The 18,364-nt window shown below is 46.4% G+C and overlaps 3 protein-coding genes across 3 annotated transcripts; all 3 read right to left on the reverse strand.

Moving 5' to 3' along the window:
• Nucleotides 1–10,102: 10,102 nt before the first annotated feature.
• F5J12DRAFT_958377 (thiamine diphosphate-binding protein) lies at nucleotides 10,103–13,650 on the reverse strand (the record flags this gene model as incomplete). The annotated part of the gene is made up of 11 exons (XM_051749901.1): nucleotides 10,103–10,244; nucleotides 10,295–10,435; nucleotides 10,486–10,536; nucleotides 10,587–10,687; nucleotides 10,736–10,895; nucleotides 10,949–10,993; nucleotides 11,041–11,056; nucleotides 11,111–11,813; nucleotides 11,860–12,951; nucleotides 13,000–13,249; nucleotides 13,300–13,650. 11 exons carry the CDS (start codon nucleotides 13,648–13,650, stop codon nucleotides 10,194–10,196), a joined length of 2,961 nt encoding a protein of 986 aa, XP_051596477.1. The 3' UTR covers nucleotides 10,103–10,193.
• Nucleotides 13,651–13,720: 70 nt separating this feature from the next.
• Nucleotides 13,721–17,424, reverse strand: F5J12DRAFT_361369 (helicase C-terminal domain-containing protein). Its single transcript, XM_051739049.1, has 16 exons — nucleotides 17,169–17,424; nucleotides 17,006–17,111; nucleotides 16,758–16,906; nucleotides 16,573–16,691; nucleotides 16,150–16,511; nucleotides 16,017–16,096; nucleotides 15,871–15,966; nucleotides 15,718–15,817; nucleotides 15,363–15,667; nucleotides 15,258–15,312; nucleotides 15,118–15,204; nucleotides 14,919–15,064; nucleotides 14,549–14,869; nucleotides 14,418–14,492; nucleotides 14,087–14,363; nucleotides 13,721–14,033 (listed from the first exon to the last, which is right to left on the reverse strand). The coding sequence occupies exons 1-16, from the start codon at nucleotides 17,340–17,342 to the stop codon at nucleotides 13,855–13,857; spliced, it is 2,631 nt and encodes an 876-aa protein (XP_051596478.1). The 5' UTR covers nucleotides 17,343–17,424; the 3' UTR covers nucleotides 13,721–13,854.
• Nucleotides 17,425–17,748: 324 nt separating this feature from the next.
• Nucleotides 17,749–18,252, reverse strand: F5J12DRAFT_725821 (signal transduction histidine kinase; the record flags this gene model as incomplete). Its single annotated transcript, XM_051741667.1, has 2 exons — nucleotides 17,749–18,040; nucleotides 18,098–18,252. The coding sequence occupies 2 exons, from the start codon at nucleotides 18,250–18,252 to the stop codon at nucleotides 17,749–17,751; spliced, it is 447 nt and encodes a 148-aa protein (XP_051596479.1).
• Nucleotides 18,253–18,364: the final 112 nt, after the last annotated feature.

Raw genomic sequence — 18,364 nt, forward strand, 5'->3', positions numbered from 1 at the left:
CCAACACATCCAAAAAGGCTATCTAGACGAAAATCAAGACAAGAGTAGTGCTGGGGCAAGAAGGTTTCAACCTTCTCGGCCGAAACGTTGAAGTTCGGTCCTTTTGACGCGATCGAGGACAAGGGCCTCGTCGCGACGAAGGAGATATCGCGGGGGGAGATTATATAGAAAGAGGATCTGTTCCTACACGCACCCGAGTGATGGGACAGGCAAGGATGGTCCTGTACGATTTACTTTTTCCCCGCAGAGAAATACAACTTGCAAGTCTCATCGAGAGCACGCGGTTCCTACTCGATGCTGAGCTTCGACGTCGTCATTGTCACATCCGGCCCGGCCATCTTTTGCAATAAGTTCTGTCACGTGCAATTGCCAGACAAGGTCCATCCACTGCTATGTCCTCCCGTAACCAGGCGTTTATTCCCTTGCTGGGCTCTGGCGCCTGCACGGAGAACCGAATGGCTCTCAGTTCGTGCGCTTGCACAGTGCACCAGTAGATTTCCACTTGCTTCTCAGGCAGAGAGCAAGCCGTTGAATCTAGACCTACAGGTCGTAAAGAGCCTCACTGTCTTGGGTACGAAAGAACGGTTCCATGTACTCATTTTTTTCTCTTGGCCTCAGAGTGTTTTAGTTAATGGGCTTGGGCTCAGTGATCAGTCAGGTGTAGAGCTTGACATAGAAACATAACAGAAAGCTTTCAAATTATATTTACAAGCCTTCAAAGAACTGAAAACTACACCTGAGTAGAACAAATTGGCAAACCTTTTGAAAAACCTTGTCCTTGAATGGTTGCAGGGGCTCTTTGGGCATGACACATTCACATCTGTTGCTAACACAAAATGTGCACACCACACACCACTCAGGAGGATTAGGTGGATGTTGGAAATATGGTAATATGTCTGACATCTAGATTCATCTAGACTTACATGTTTTGATACACATGTTACATCACATGACATGCTCAGTCAGACAGCTCCACAGTGATGTCAGAATGACATCACTAATTGTGTCATATTCCATAGCATTCTGTGCTATTCTATACTATACATAGTAACAGTTTCCTTATATGTTACTGGTCTGTGTGTACAGAAACATGTATATAAACTCAGGGATATTCTCCCATAGTCCCCATCGAATTCTACATTTGTTCTACCATTCTAACAAGAACAAGAGCCCCTCAAGTTAATTTCAAACCTACCATCAAACTCAAGTTTAAAGGCAAGTGCTCTTGTCTTTGCTCTTCGTACCATAGCCTGTCCTCTGTGCAATAGGTTATGAGCCCCACCTTCTAGGCATGTGCTATTTACTTTATCTGCATAGATCAATCACTGCCAACAGGCATATCACTATGGATAGAGTAGGCCTAGGATGCACTAGGGTTTGTGGTAATTACCTTTGTTTTGTCACTTCTTGCTGGCTGTAACCAAGCTGTTCTTCTACTTTATTATGGAGCTTTTGATCCTGGTGACTTGAGTCAGCTGTTTATCAGCTTGACTGCCTTTTGGATGACATTTCTAGGACTCTCTGCCCGGTGGCAACTCCAACAGTGACAAATTGCTCCTGTCATTGCAGTCCATGCCATCATTGCTGCACATTGTATGATTCCTCCTGCTCTGCCTCATTACTTACATTTCCATCTTCCTGATGTCAATTTTGAGGCAGACTTAGATCCTGTACTGCCATACACCAAGGATGGTGCAGCTGACCCTGCTCCTCCTCCTCATGCTCCAATGCCTTTGGCTGAGGAGGTTATGGCTGTGAATGAGTTGCTCAATCCAGAGCTCATTCTCACAGTCAATGACATTGTCAATGACCTCACAGAGTTCGATTTACTTTAACTTGTTCATGGCAAAGTTATTCATTACAGGAACTAATTTACTCTCAAGTCATGTCTCTTGTTGTCACAAAATGTTTGGAAACTCAAATTGCTGAACACTGGGATGGAATGTATGAGGGAGAAAAGTGGAGGAAGTATGTGGTGAAGGAGGTCATAGAGTTTATGGAGATGCTGTATGTATGCAAGTGTAGCTCTTGGTGTGAGGCAGTGCCATCCTCCATGGTGTTCTTCAAGTGGCCAAATCCAGCCATGTATCTCATACCACTCTCTATCATCAAGGTCACTTGGGAGCTCATGCCAAGTTTCCCTGGCATAGATTCCCCTTACTTCTGTCCTGGTATCTGTGTTGCCTATCACAGCTATTTTACCGACTTCATCCTGAAGCTGACTCATTCATCCTCTCTGCACACTATAGCCAACTTTAATGGCTGTGATTTACCATCTATCATCTATGAAGATTCTTCACTCTTCACCATCCCCACTTCAACCATCACCCACAATACCTTCATCTACATCATGTACAATGCCCACATTCTCTATGGTCCCAAGTTCTGTGGGATCATCCCACCTCTTTGGGTTTGGCATGAATATCTTAAGTGCCATTTCAGAGGAACTTGGGTTGATGGGTCCAGTGACCTTAGAGTCATTCCAAGATGGTTCCATCAAAGACAAGTGGGAGGAGATAGATTTGACAGTGACTTGCTTGCCTTTACCCAGAAACTTAAGGATGAAGGAGATATGGGTACCTGGTATGGATACATGACCTCTAACCATCATCTTGGATGGATTGACTGAGCCAGTCACCAACAATTCACTTACTGGCCCTCAATGGAGGATGTTTTTTGAGATCTTGAATGTACCATGGCAGATACTACTTTTGACTATTTCACACAACTGTGACACCACCTCACACCTCCCAATGCTCTTGCTAGAGCTCACCTCTCTTGTTCCACTCACACACAGCTATCCTCTTCCTGGTATGATGGATGTACTGTATGCGTCTGGAGGCCAGTACCATGAGGGAACTGATGGGTGTATTATAGACAAATCATACTCTATCTTTGAAATTGCTGTTCATTCTAAATGTCCCAGTTTTCGCAATACTGAAACTTTTCCCATACCTTATAGTTGTGCTGATCCCTATTTGGGATTTATAGGAGACAGAATCCTGTTGCATGATGCAACATGGAGTTTCTTTGTGTACCACTATTTTGGACCCTTAGATTTCGATTCTCTTGAAAGAAATAACTCTCACATCTCTTTGTGGAGATTTGCTGAGAGAGGCACACCAATAATAAAAGAATGGCAAAATCCCCATGGACATACACCCAAGCCTCGTTGTAACTGCAGGTCTCAATCTGCTGGAGCCACTGCTTGCAGACCCAAATGCCAAGCAGATCATATGTTGAATCCACCTTCCTATTCAACTCATCCAGTCAAGTCATTCCTTTACAAACACTTGCTCATGGACATCTAAAGATGTCCAAAGGCCTTTCAAAACAAATTCCAAAACTAAATGGCCTTAACTATGCCTCTTTGTCAGTTCTTATGAAAGCCTATATGCAAACTCTTGGCATTATGGATATCATCAACAGTGCTAAACCTTTACCCACTGATGTTGCTCAGCAGGAACCTTGGTGCATATCCAATACTTGAGCCCAAGGAATTATTACACTATACTGTGATCCTATGATTGCTATGTCTATTGACAGCCAAGATACTTCCAAAAAGATGTGGGATGAATTGAAATCCAAATATGGCAAACCTTCTGCCATGACCACATTTATGGAATTTCAAAGGCTTATTCATATTCAAATTAAGCCTAAGGATGACATCATGGTCAAGATCTCAGAGATCACCATGATTATGGCCACTATCCAGGGCCAGGGCATTGGTCTTAATGACAAAATGAAAGCCCTCATTCTCATCCATTCTATGTCCCAAGCCTGGGAACAGGCTCCCATCAATATACTCTCTTCTATTCCTGCTGATCAATTATCTGCCAATACCATCATACCTCACATGAAAGAAGTCTGGTCCCATAAATCTGGAAAGTCCTTGCTTCCACAGCAAGAAAAACCATCTGGTTCAGGTTCTACAACTGTTAAGCAAGAGTCTAATTTGCTTCTTGCTCAAATGAACAAGCCACTGCTTTGTAATATATGTCATGGTGGACATAACACTCAAGATCACTGTGGAGGTGGTTCTGGGTCTGGATCTTTCTGTGGAAATCATGGAGGTTGTGGAGGTTAAGGAGGATATCACCAAGGTGGACATGGTGGTGGTTACACCCCTTACCCACAGCAGCAACAACAGCAGCAGTCCAGTTCTTCAGGCCAAGGCTGTGGCCAGAACTGTAGATGCAGCAAGGGCAAGGCCCAAGCCAACAATGTTGAAGTCAAGGGAGCAGAAGCTGTTGAATCAGCTTACATTGAAGAACTCCCTGACTACCAAAATTACAAATATGCTGCTGATGATTTTGATATCACTGCTATTGAAATCAATTGTGATCCCTCTCCAGAATATTCTCCCAAAGAACCTGCTCCAGTTGAGAATATTTATTCCAATGACCTTAATACTTATATCAGCTTGCATGTGATTGGCGAGTCTTACCAATATGATGCAGATCTTACCAGACAGGATATCACTACTGCAATGGAATTGGTTGAGCTTTCTCCCAATCTCCCAGTAGATGCCTCCACAGGCCAACTGGCTTCCTGGTACCTTGATGAAATTCAAGGGCACCAAAGTGATCTAGTTGAGTCAGTCAAGATTTGTATCCACATCCCTCAAACTAATTTGCCTTGCACCTGTTCTATATGTCACCAAGCAGCCCTTGCTGTACAGTGAGTGGTCTCACCCCTACAGGAACCCTGGGAATGGGAGACTTTGAACTCTCTTCAGGGGCAGATTCCCCTTTCCATTATTGGGAAGGACAGGATATGTCCTTGTAGCCCCAGCTTGCCCTCAAATCGAGTGGCAGATCCCATTTTGGCTTGCAAGGACATGGTGGCAATTAGGGATGCTGAGGGAAATGGCAGGTCATCTCCACAGGCAGACAGACATTTTAGTCACACTGCCAGAGATGTTCAAGGATATGATCATCACAACCAAAGATCTTTCTGAGTATTAAAGAAAAACCACCCTATGTCCTTAAAGACATTTTATGAATCCATACCTGAACCTGTGCCTGTAAAAACTTTTTGTATTCATCATAATCCAGACATTGAGTATGACCCTAACAAATCAGCCACAGGATATTTCACCAGTGAATTTTATAGGAATGCTTATGATGCTTTTGACTGCTACCCCTTGGGTGTGCATGCATCTTTCAAGAACTTACCAAAGGGTGAGTCAATATGGATGCTAGATTCTGGAGCTTCACATCATGTGACTCCATTTAAAACTGATTTCCTCACTTTTCGAGAGTTTAAAACTCCTTCCCTTGCATCTACTGCTGGGTTAAGTTGAGTACAACTCTTAGGTGAAGGAACAGTGGTTATTCACCTTGAAAATGGGCAGAATTTACCACTCCATAATGTTGTCTATAGTCCTTTGTTTTCAAAGAGACTATGCTCAAGAAATGTGCTCCTGAAAAACAGGTATTGGAGCACTGCAACACTTACAAATGAGGTAATCCAAGCACCAGATGGCTGGATTGTCTTAGAGGCCAAATTAGCCTCTCCAACTTCACCACTACATTGGTTTGTGGGCATACCACTTCCACCTACCAATGCATATATGGTCCTTTGCCCTCTGGTTAGGACTTCACTGGAATTACTCTGGCATAATCAGCTGTGCTATCCTGCACAAGCTATTCTTAGGCACCTTTGCCAATTGGATCTTCCTGAAATGCAAATACAGGGGGAAACTTCTTCCTGTAAAGGGTGTGCTCAGGGAAAATTATCTTCTGAAGCTTTCAAACCTTCTTGGAAATGCACAACCAAACCTCTTGAATTGGTTCATGCTGACCTACTGGAACTACCAGTGGAATCTTATTTCTGCTCTAAATATATCCTTACTCTTCTTGATGATTATTCATCATTTGGCTTTTGCCTCTACCTTCACAATAAATCCAATACCTATACTGCTTTTTCCAATTGGATGGTTTCAGCCCAAAATCAAACAGGCCATCATCTTCTTGTGCTCCATTGCAGGGAACAAGTTCAAATTCCCTACAAGAAGTTGTCTTGGACAGGAAGTTAGGGGTTGAGGGACTTGTTTTATTTCTTGTGTTTTGTTTTCATGTTTGTACCACTGGACTTGGTGGTGAGCAGCTGCATTGCTGACTCAGCATGTGTGCTGTGTTCACATGAGTTCAGTTTACCAAAAAAAAAAAAGAAAGAAATCCATGTCACAGGCCCTCAGCAGTAGGGTGATTTTGTCTCACATTTTGGTAAGTTTTTGAGGATAGAATTATTACTTTGGGGAGTACCCAAAGGGCCAGGAGGACTGGCAAGACATTTAGATCAGTAGGAAGACATCCCAGAGCTAAGTCTTCATTTTAGTTCGCATTTTTACCTTTTTACTACACCTTTCTTTCTCCACACAAGACCTCCCTTTTGGGTCGAGCACTATACTCGCCCATTTACTGATAATTACTATTTCTAGGTATCTTCTATTACCTATTCCTACACCATTTGGATTGAGGGGGAGAATTTATGGGTTCCACTTTCAAGGTGCTCCTATCTACATGCAGAATTACCCATCAATTGTCTATTGCTGATCAACCCCAGCAAAATGGTCATGCTGAGTGGTTCAACTGCACCATTTTGGAGAAAGCCAGTTCTCTTCAACATCATGCATGCATTCTGAAATGCTTCTGGAATTTCACTTTTGATTGTGCCTTACACATGTACAATGAACTCCACTCAAGCAGATTCTCTTCAAGACTCCTGCAGAACTATTCTTAGGAAAAGTTCCTGATATATCTTATTTCTGCACCTTTGGCTGCAAAGCCTTTGTATGGGTTCCAATAGAACAATGAAAAGATAAATTGGAACCTCATGCTATCGAGATGGTTTTCCTAGGCTACAAGCCTAACACAAAAGGATACCACTTTTTACATGGTCAGAAGATCATTTTATCTCATACAGCAAAATTAATAGAAGACTTTTTTCCTTTCTGCTCAGATAAAAAGACTGAAACCTTTGACCCCAATTCCAAAGATGACCAATTATCTGAATCATCATCCAACTCTGAAAGCCTACACTCATTACCAGATCCTGATCAGATCCAACTGCCACCTCATCACTGGCAACCACCTCATCCAATTACTCCACCTAACCCACAGCAGGGTAAAGCTGCAGACCAGCCTAGAGCTTCTAATCAACCAATCAGAAGAGCACCTGCTGCTGCACCATCAGTTGACCCTTGAGTCATTCAGCACCTACATACTCCTTATTCTGTTCCTGGTGACTCCCAAAATGTTTGGAGAGCACAGCCATCACAGACCAAAGACTGAGAACCTTGTCCTAAATGCCAGTTCATCCCTGTTTCCTGTCCTGGAAACATTTATGGAGATAGACCTCTGGTACAAATTGAAAGGGATATTTAACAGAACTGAGATCAAGCCCAACAATGGATCCAAAATGCAGAACATAATATTAGAGAGAGAGAAGAAGCTAGGAGACAATATGATGAGGAGCATAGGCCACCTTTGCCAGTCTTACCACCTACATTGGTACCTCCTCAGGTTCCTCATCAGTGGACTGAACATCCACAAGGAACTACTCCTTCTTCTCCCTTATCTCCTCTAACTCCACTTCCGGAATCTCTGAAAGGAATGCCAGACCAAGAAGCTGAGATGCATCCATTTGAATTTGCACTTGCTGCATGGATCAAAGAATCTCCAGAGCATTACAAAGATGTTCTAAAGTTAACTCCAGACCTTCAGAAAAGGTGGTTTGATGCAATGAAGGACAAATTAAAGTCTATTGAAGAAAGACAAGTATGGACTTTGGTGGATCCTCCCAGAGATTGGAAACCCATAAAGTGTCAATGGGTTTTCACTATTAAAAGCAATGGTCATTACAAAGCTCATCTTGTGGCTAAAGGCTTTACACAAGAATTCAGAACTGACTTCAAAGATACCTTCTCTCCAGTGGCTCGCTTCAAAACTGTGCAAATCCTACTCACATTCACTGCCCAAAGAAATTGGGAAATGGAAGCCCTGGATGTTAAAACCACTTTCCTATATGGAAACCTTGATGAAGAAATATATATGGAGCAACCAGAAGGTTTTCAAGTTAAGGGTCAAGAGCACAAGGTATATCAGCTGCTTAGAGCCCTTTATGGACTCAAGCAAGCAGCACTTGCATGGAATAAAGCCTTACATGCATCATTACTTCACATGGGCTACATACACTCAAAAGTGGACACTGGCATCTACATCTATTCTTCAAAAGCTGGCATTGTCATTTTCCTTGTCTATGTTGATGATGGATTATTTTTAGGTTCAGACAAACATCTTCTAAAAGCCAAGAAAGAAGAATCTATGAAGAAATTGGAATCCTGAGACCTTGGGGAAGTAAAAGAATATCTCAGATTACAAATCCATCGAGATCAATCAAAGAAAGAACTCTATCTCAATCAAATTCCCTACATCAAAAAGGTCATCAAAAGATTTAATATGGAGACTGCTCGAAATGTTCACACTCCATTACCTTTGGGATATCAACCAGAAAAAGCCCCTTCCAATTATCAAGCAACCTCACAACTCCACTCCCAGTACCAATCTATTATTGGGTCTCTACTCTATATGGCCCTTGGTACCCATCCAGATATAGCCTTTGTGGTAATCCACATGTCTCAATATATGGCTAATCCCACTGAGGATCACTGAAATAAAGCACTACACATAGTTTGCTATGTTGCATCCACTCCTAAACTTGTGCTTTACTATTCTGGACTTGAATTGCAGATATTTGGTTTTGCTGATTCTGATTGGGCATCAAATAAAGACACTTGTCATTCAACAACTGGTTATGCTATGTTCCTTGGAACATCCCTCATTTCTTGGTGATCACATAAACAGAAGACTGTCACCCTCTCCTCTACAGAAGCTGAGTACATGGCTCTCTGTGATGCTGCACATCAAATCAAATGGCTCCACATGCTATTTGAAGAACTTGAACTTAAAACCAAAAAGACCATATTATACTGTGACAATATGGGTGCTTGCTTCATAGCTGAGAATCCAGTCTCAGACAACTGCTCAAAGCACATTGATGTCCAATGGCACTATGTACATGAATGTGTACAAGACAGTTTGTTCGGTATTGAATACATTCAAACTGACAAACAAAAAGCCAATGGTCTTACAAAATCCTTGATGTGGCAAAAATTTGAAACTAATTGCTCATCAATGGGACTTGTTAATCTCCCATTCTAGAGCAAGGGGGAGTGTTGGAAATATGGTAATATGTCCAACATCTAGATTCATCTAGACTTACATATTTTGATACACATGTGTTACATCACATGACATGCTCAGTCAGACAGCTCCACAGTGATGTCAGAATGACATCACTAATTGTGTCATATTCCATAGCATTCTGTGCTATTCTATACTATACATAGTAACAGTTTCCTTATACATTACTGGTCCATGCATATGGAAACATGTATATAAACTCAGGGATATTCTCCCATAGTCCCCATCAAATTCTACATTCATTCTACCATTCTAACAAGAACAAGAGCCCCTCAAGTAATTTCAAACCTACTGTCAAACTCAAGTTTAAAGGCAAGTGCTCTTGTCTTTGCTCTTCATACCATAGCCCTGTCCTCTGCACAATAGTGGAATCTTGGGTATGTCTGTCCTTGGCATGTCCTATCTGATAAGCTTGCTCACTTGTGGACACAGTATTACTTGATAGGCAGAGGCACATGGAGGGTTGTGCAGACTTCATTCTCACCTGTCACTTGTGTTCTCGCAATGCTTTCGCACGGCATCTCAATCAGTACAATGCAGTATCACCACTATCACTAAGAACAACTTCAATTTCAGACTTCTCTCGTACACAGGTCCCGATTGCAAGTTTCGAGAACGGTGTAGGAGACCCGCTGAGTGGGGCCTTGGGTTGTGCCGATGTGAGCAACGAGGGCAACAGACAATGGTGATGGGGATATTGAGGACGATGGCTTGGTAGGTTAGCTTGGTACTGGCTTAGGGCTAATATGAATCGGCCAACTTTTTCTCTTTGGTTTCTGTCCAATCTCCATCACTGACTCGGAAACAAGAATACTACAGACGCCCTGTACCATGATAAGGTCCCAAGAGACGAGGCGGGCTGAAGTGGATAGTGTATGTGGAAATACGCAGTCAACCTCGCTGACGACCACAAAACCGGCGACCTCATGCAAATGCAGAATCTAGGAAGGCTTCAATTTCCTTCTTATGCTGAATCTAGAAAGCGATCAATTCTACGTGGCTCGTCAGATATCGCCATCCCCTACCTTGCTACCCGTTGCAACAGAGCTTGTGGGCTCCCGCCCAGCATAGAGCGGGTACTTGCCCCGGTGATACTGGGTTCCATTGGCAGCAGTCAATATGCGAGGACCTACATATGTCCACGCTCCATTGTTCAGAGGCTCCTCCTACAAATCGAATAAGCTTGCTAAAGATGAGCAACGACTTCCTGCCTCACCTGACACCACAAGAGGTCCGCATTGGGGTACATATCGAGATGAGGAGTGATCTAAAAGCACGTTAGCCAAGTTCCAATTTGAACAACAAAAAGAGACAGACAAGATCATATGGAAAAGGTGATAGCTGTTCCACACGGCTGATCGCAATGTCTTTAATATCCTTCTGCTCGCGCTCCTGAACAAGGGTGTGGTACACCTGGCCTGCACGATGTAAGGATCAACAGTATATAAACATGCACGATTACGCACCTGTGCACAAGATGTGGCGACGGATTTGTTCCGGTGGCATCAAATGATCCGGATGAGGTTCAGGCAAGTACCGCTGGAAATGGGTATTGCCGATCATTTCTGATAAGTCAGAGCGAGCATTAGGATGCCGCAACAATGCTTTGGAGAAGAATAAAATGAGCTGCATGAGCCCGCATTAGTAAAAGCGTAGAGTAAACAAGAAAAAAAACCGACTGGTTTTCTGAAATCGCGATGCACTTGTCGACGGAGGACGTGGAACTGGGCGATACGTGAGCAAGATTCAGCAAGTAGCGCGGCTTACTCACATAATTAGCGGGCGTACTTGAGACAGCGCGTTAGCGGTGACCTATAGAAAGGAACTACATGCAAACTTACGTCGGGTATACGACCTGCATGTTGCAGTCCTGGTGCTGTCGTTCAATCTTTTCGGGTGAAGGGAAGATATGTGGGTGGTCACCGCAAAGCTGTAAGAAGCGCTCAATTCTTCCACTTGAATGCTCCGGACCTTGACCGTCATAACCATGAGGAAGATTCACGACCAACCCCGTGCGCTGTAACCACTTGCGTTCTCCTGACGCAATGAATTGATCGATGATACACTGAGCATTGTTGGCAAAGTCTCCGAATTGAGCTTCCCAGATGGTAAGGAAGTCAGGTGACACAAGGGAGTAACCGAGTTCAAAGCCCAGCGTGCCGTACTCAGAGAGCGAGGAGTTGCAAACTACAAAGCGCGCTTGATTTGAATCCAGGTTATTCAGCGGGACATATTTTTGTTCGTTGATCTGGTCATGAATGACGGCGTGACGCTGCGAAAAGGTTCCACGCTCTACATCTTGTCCCGAAAGGCGAACGTGAACCTTTTCCAGAGCAAGAGCACCGAACGCAAGAGCCTCTGCAGTTGACCAGTCGATGTTACGGCCATCTTCGACAGTCTTTCCCCGCGTAGTGAGGATACGGGCAAGGTTGCGATGAGGGGTAAACCCGGCAGGGTAGTGTGACACAGCCCTCCCAATGCGTTTTAGCGTCTTCTCATCGGAGCCAGTAGAGCGAGTAGGGAGTGTCTCCTCCTGCCAATTGTCTAGGTGACGGGAAACCTTGCCACGATGCCGACAGCCATTCCTTACTCGAAGGGACATAGTCCTTTGCTCCACCTGCGGCCTTCTCTAGCATTCCCCACACCCATTTCTTGTGTTCCTCGATGTCCTTCTCTGTAAAAGTGCCTCTTGAAACCAAGAACTTGGAGTATTGGGTCAACGGTGTAGGCTGTTTCTCGATCGCTTTGTACATGCGAGGCTGAGTGAAGCTCGGTTGGTCAGTTTCGTTGTGCCCGTAACGGCGGTAGCAGACGATGTCAATGACAACGTCGCGCTTGTATTTGGCACGATAGTCCGCTGCGAGTTGGCACACAAAGTTGACAGCCTCGACGTTGTCGCCATTGACATGGAAAATAGGGGCGTCTATGGCCTTGGCAATATCGGACGGGTATGGAGTCGAACGGGCGAAGCGAGGGTCGGTAGTGAAACCAATCTGGTTGTTGACGATAAGATGAATGGTGCCTCCTGTGCCATAATTTGGCAAGTTGTGGAAGCCCATCGTCTCGTACACTACACCTTGGCCAGCAAAGGCGGCATCACCATGAAGCAACACGGGCATAGCCGCATTATGTGTCTTCTCATCTCCTTCGAGGTATTGGATAGCATACGTCTTTCCGAGCACGAGTGGATCTTCTGCCTCGAGATGGGATGGATTAGCAACCAACGATAGTGAGACCTTCTTTCCAGATGGGGTGGGTCGCACGTAATTGGCTCCGAGGTGGTATTTGACATCCCCTGCCAAAGAATCGTCATCAACCGAACCCGAGAACTCATTCAAGATGGCTTCGATGGGCTTGCGGATGACGTTCGCCAGTACATTGAGGCGCCCACGGTGGGGCATCCCGATAGTGACGTGCTTGACGCCGTGATCCACTGATCGATCTATGAGAGCTTTCATGCCTGGAATCAGTGCCTCACAGCCTTCGAGGCCGAAACGCTTCTCATTTGGGTATTTGCTCGCAATGAATTTCTCGAAAGATTCAGACCAAATAAGGCGGTCTAGGATCATTCGTTTCTCCTCCACAGTGTAGTTCCATGGTTTAGGGATTTCCGTGCGTTCTCTGATCCAGTCACATTGCTCCTTATCCGGAATATGCACGTACTGAATGCCAACGGCACCACCTAATCATCGTCAGTGCACATATTTAAAACCATCGACGTCGATCTTACAATATATGCGTTTCAAAGTCTTGATAATTTCCCCGAGTGTCATCGTCTTGCGGTCTTCCGTTGCAAAGTGGGGTAGGATACCAGGCCCAAGAGCAATTTGTTTATCCAGGTCCCGCTGCGTGAATCCGTAGTGACTGAGTTCGAGTTCGGGCGGCCGGACATCAGCGAGGTCAGCGTCTAAGATGCCCAGCGGGTCTAATTCGGCTAGGTGATGCCCCCGAACTTGGTATGCGCGAACGAGCAGTTGTACCTAGAAAGAGCATACGTAAATCGAACAAGCGCGACGGACAAGCCGCGGACCTTTAAGTGGTCATCAAGTTCCGCGCCGCCTGCAGCATGTAGGGCTGGTGCGCCATCTGCGGGTTGAACGATCAGGCGAGGAGGCGGTTGGAATGCCTTGGCACTCGGCACTCCCCGTTCCATTGCAGAGAAGTAGGCGTCCCAGGAGACATGAACTGACTTCGGGTCCTGTATCCAATGTTTATACATCATGTCTGCATAGTAGGCATTGGTACCGTTCGCGAAAGGGTCGTTGGGCGAAGGCGGCACTGCAGGAGTGGCAAGCGTCCGGTGCAGCGTTGCAGCTGAACTGCGACCGGAAGAACCTCGCAGTGCATAGGGAAAACGCCTCACAGCTTGTCGCGAAAGCATACTGTAAAACCGAAAACACACCCGGCAGTGGTGGATTTGGCGGAAGATGTCGGTCGGTGTTGGCGGAACAGCCTCAGGCAGGATTACATCAGCAAATTTACCCCGTGTTATTAGTCAGCAACCCCACTTCGAGGTCGGCCAGCATGAGCCCCTATAATTGGACTCCCTACTTCCACTACAAAAACCTATCCGTCAAATCTACCCTCACTGCTTCTTGTCTCGGTAGAAGGTCCCAAGTTGCTTCACAGCTTGACCGAACGTATCGCAAACACACACCCCGTCCTGGATCCACGAAGGAAGCTTGTGCCGAATAGTAGCCATGCTATATCTATGGTCAACCAGGATTAGAGACGCCCAATCTGAACGGTGGCGAATCGCTCTCCCTGCAACACTTGGTCAGCGTGTACCCACCATTACCGAGTGAGTAAGTGCGAACCGATACTCTGGTTGACGGCGTTCATACACATATTCTCGTACAACTCTGAACCCGCGTCCTTTGAATGGGGATCCCTCTTACTTCCTAACCTCATCTCCGCTTCATTTGCATAGCGCATTCGTTCTTGCAGTTCAGGCGAGTTCTTATTTGCAAAGGGGAGTCCCATGACCACCACCGCTCGCGCGAGGTCATCCGCAAAATTCAGGCCCTCCGAAAGCTTAGCGCCTACGACGGCAAACAAAATAGCACCAGCTCTCTTGTTAGATCTGTCAGCGGACTCCATCGATTATGAATAAACGGCATCAACTGCGAAACTGCCACGGAGACGCACCGAACCCTGTACCGCTTCAGCATAATCACCAAGCGTCGACTCCACAGCACTGCTCTCCTCTGGCTCCCAGAACACCTGCAACGAGTGTGTCGACGATTTCAACCTACCGAAGAATCATACCAGCGACATACTTTCTTTTTCGCTTCAAATCTTTCCAACGCACGATCGGCTCTCCAAATCTTTTTCGCAAAGTTTAATGAAGAATATGATGGAAAGAAGACAATCAACCCCCGAGGCACGATGTTGCATAGATTCAGGACAACTTGCCCCAGTTCCTTTAGTACCTGCACGTTGCTTTGTTGTGCATACTTGAATTCCAGAAGTGACCCAGAAGGACCTTTGGTCAGTATCAAGGTCCGGACATGCGATTGAGGAATGATGTGACCACAGGAAAACGTGGTCATTCTGTCCTGGGGGAGGGAAGGAAAGAGACGACGAATGACGCCTGACATCTACAGATCCGTCAGTTACAAGGAAATGATGAGGTATCAGTGAACTTACCGGGGACATGGTACCGCCCGCAAGAACAACTGATCGAGCTGATTCGACAATTTCACGAAAGGTGGTCGACGGGTTGAGAAGGAGGTATTTCATTTCCATTTCAGAATTGCCTTCTTTGCCTATGCTCGAGAATATGATGCGCCCGTCTGTATTCTCCAATATAAAGCCATCTCTCCCATATGGAACCGTAACTGATTACCTTCACGGGTGCCGGAAAGGCCCAGAATGAACGCTTCCACTGCTTGGAGTGGCAGAAGTTTTCTTGGTACGTGGCTCCGGTGGTTACCTACTATGACCTCCTTGAGGTCGATTTGGAATAATGGAACACATGAAACTTACTGTCTAAGACTTCAGTGGCAACAGCTTCAGCGTACCCTGAAATTTTCCGGGAAATCTGAGATGGTGAAGTGACGTAGTCGACAATCCAGTAAAAGGGAAAAGTACCTTGCTCTTCCTGAGATAGGTTTCGATTTCGAGCAGGTTGATCCCATCAACTTTTCGGCCCAATCTCTGCACATAATCAGGTATGCTCATCACTTCCGTCGATGTCTGCTTTGTCTCTGTCCACTCTTCCACCACCTTCGACATTGCCTGCAGGTAGGAGATAAGCCGTCTCAAGTGAAGGCCATGCGACGCCGCAAACCGATTCCGAAACTTGTTGTAATATGTTTCCACTTGCTGCAACGATATTGCCAAAGTTGTGGAGGTAACGCTAACAGATGACAAGGAAAGCAACGTGGGGATCAAATCTGCATGGATATTGACCCGAAGCACGCTCGCCGGCAAAAAATAACCTTACTGTGAGCCTCATCTATGATAACTATCTGGTTAGTCAGGTCTATCCCGAGCGACTCTCTGGCAGATTTCTGAAGGAGCAAATTATACGGCAACGTGATGAGCTATAGGGGGGCGGCGATCAATCCACGCTGCAACAATGGCATGTCCAAATTACCTCAGCTTGGGGTATCGCTTTCCGAGAGCCATAATAAGGGCAGGTGTCCGCATTCCTACCAGCGGCTGCAAGATCTTCGATATCCTTCGGAAACGCCTAACCCACATTGTTCAGGCCATACCTCCATACAACACGTGGCCACCTACTAAGATCTGATCCCGGAAATCCAGCATCTTGGTGCCCTCCTCCAGCGGAGGCAGATGCTGGCATCGCTTGCCAACTTTGCCTGCGGAAGCCCACATGCGCACGCATCTCCAAGGAGATCTGCAAGACCCTTACCTTGTTGTAGTTCACGACACATTTCGTCCAGGTCCCAAAATTTCGACCGCACGTCCTCGTTGATGCATAGCTGTTTCCGGGACCCCAATGCCACAGTTCGCCACTGCCGCTGCCCTATCCCATCGTCTCCTCCCACTTCTACCTGGTCAAGCTCACGCTTCCGATGGGATACTTCATTCCCTTGTGTTCCAGAATGCTTAGCCGCGTCGAGTGAACTGTGCAGTATGGGAGGGAATCGTAGTTTCTGCAGCTCCAGGAGGACCTGGGTCAGTTGGGAATGCGTTCGCGATGCGTAGTAAATCTTGGTACATGTCGGCTCTTCGCCCTCAGACCAAGTGTGATTTCCGCTGTTCTTCTCTATCCTGTTATTTCACAATCGAATGATCTATGGCCAACTTACAGTGTGATCAAGTGATCACTCACTTTGCCATCAGAGCACGCACAGCTGGGGATATATTGACCACTTCATCTGCCACATCAGAATCATCGGGTAGAAAGGCATCTTCATTCCTTTCGATATGTGGCACGTTGACGATCACGCGCTGACGAATAGTAAATTGGGGGTACGGGGTGTCATCCCTGAACGATTGAAAATGAACGTCACGTACCCGGCGTTTCGTGACTCGTGCGCGTGCCAAAGCCCGTAGTTTTGCCTCGGCATTCCTGGCACGCATCATCCTTTCCTCGTACTCGCGTTCCTGGGCTTCGAGTTCCCTCTGCCGCATCTGCATGGCTTGCGCAGCCACCCACGCGGGTTCTAGGGTGGCAGGGTTAATGGAACCGCAATGATCACACGACCAGAGGTAGAGTTGAGTTCATTTGGTTCGGAGACATGTCACATGAACGACCACCTCACCTGTGCTTGCGGAAGCACCGTGCTGCGAAAGCTTGCCTTTGCGTGCGCGCTGCTGTTCGTCCGCCAGCCAGGACAAGCTGGCGCAGAGTAGACTCAGTGTTTTCCCCTGACATGAAACCGAATTGGACGAGCTGAGTGAGAGCTATGGGACATGACTGCTCACCGTTCCAGTCGGACTCTCCACGATAGTGACGTGCCTTCGCTCGATGGACGAATATAGATGTCTCATGAGGTCCACCTGGATCGAGTAAGGCGAGTCATACGGAAATGCAGGAAATCGATCTGGGGTATGCAACGCGAGGCTGTCGAGTGCCACCATCATGTCGTGGTGATACATACGTAGCTAGTAGGGAATGATGCCCGAGAGAATGCACACGCTGGAACTGCCACTCGGCTAGATATCACAACCGATATTATCAGTTCAAGATCTGTGTCTGGCCAGCAATGATCGGGGGGTTGATAAGGAGCATCAAAAAGCTTAAACATGGAGGAAGCAAAATACATTCTTGTCTCGTAGGGGGCTACTAGTGCGCGTGTAAAGAAACATGTCATGATCCAGGAAAAAGGGCAAAGTAAATGTTAGGCGGTAGGATCAAGAGGTGAACAAGATAGCGTAGGTCAAGCAAGGGACAGAGAGATTACTATCCCCTCGGTTGGCACGTCATACCGCACAGCATGTCCAGCGGGGTCTCCGAATGCAACAGCACTCCCACCAAGAACTCCAACCTTGGGCGGCCCCCGCATCAGGAGTCTAGCGCCTTGTAGTACTCCATCAGCCACCTGACCGCATCAGCATGCTCGACTTTCACGCGAGCGAGTAGTGGTTCGATCTTGGCCAGTGCTTCATCGCGGGAAAGCTCGGGCTCCTTGGATTCCACTCTCTTGTCGGGATCCGTCCCCTTGTCAGGATCCGTCCGCTTACCTAGGTGTTGTATCTTCTCGCAAATGGCCTGTACTTGGACAATGCCAAGAGCGGCAGACGAACCCTTGAGAAAATGCCCGCGGCTTGATAGTGTCTCCAGATCCTTCGCAGCACTGTGATCGACAGAGAGAGTGAAGTGATAAGCGACACGCAGTCATGCTGGGACGTACAATGCTGAATCCATGTCCGAGAACGTGGTTTCTGCCTGATTGAAGTAGTCATGGACCATGCCCCGCGAGAACTCTTGTGTCTCGTCATCGTCCAGGTCTTGTAGCTGACTAAACGTCTCCTTGTTGATAATTTCTTTGGTGGCCTTCAAGGACATGTTAGCATCGGCCAGTCTGGCCACTCTCCCGCCAATGGCAAGGGAAAACATACGTTGACTGGAAATGGCTCTGCAACGGTTCCGGAAGATGACATGCCTGGGGCAGACTTTG

Source organism: Pisolithus orientalis (genome assembly GCF_024613125.1).
Source record: "Pisolithus orientalis strain OTSU chromosome Unknown F5J12scaffold_38, whole genome shotgun sequence".
NCBI lineage: Eukaryota > Fungi > Basidiomycota > Agaricomycetes > Boletales > Pisolithaceae > Pisolithus > Pisolithus orientalis.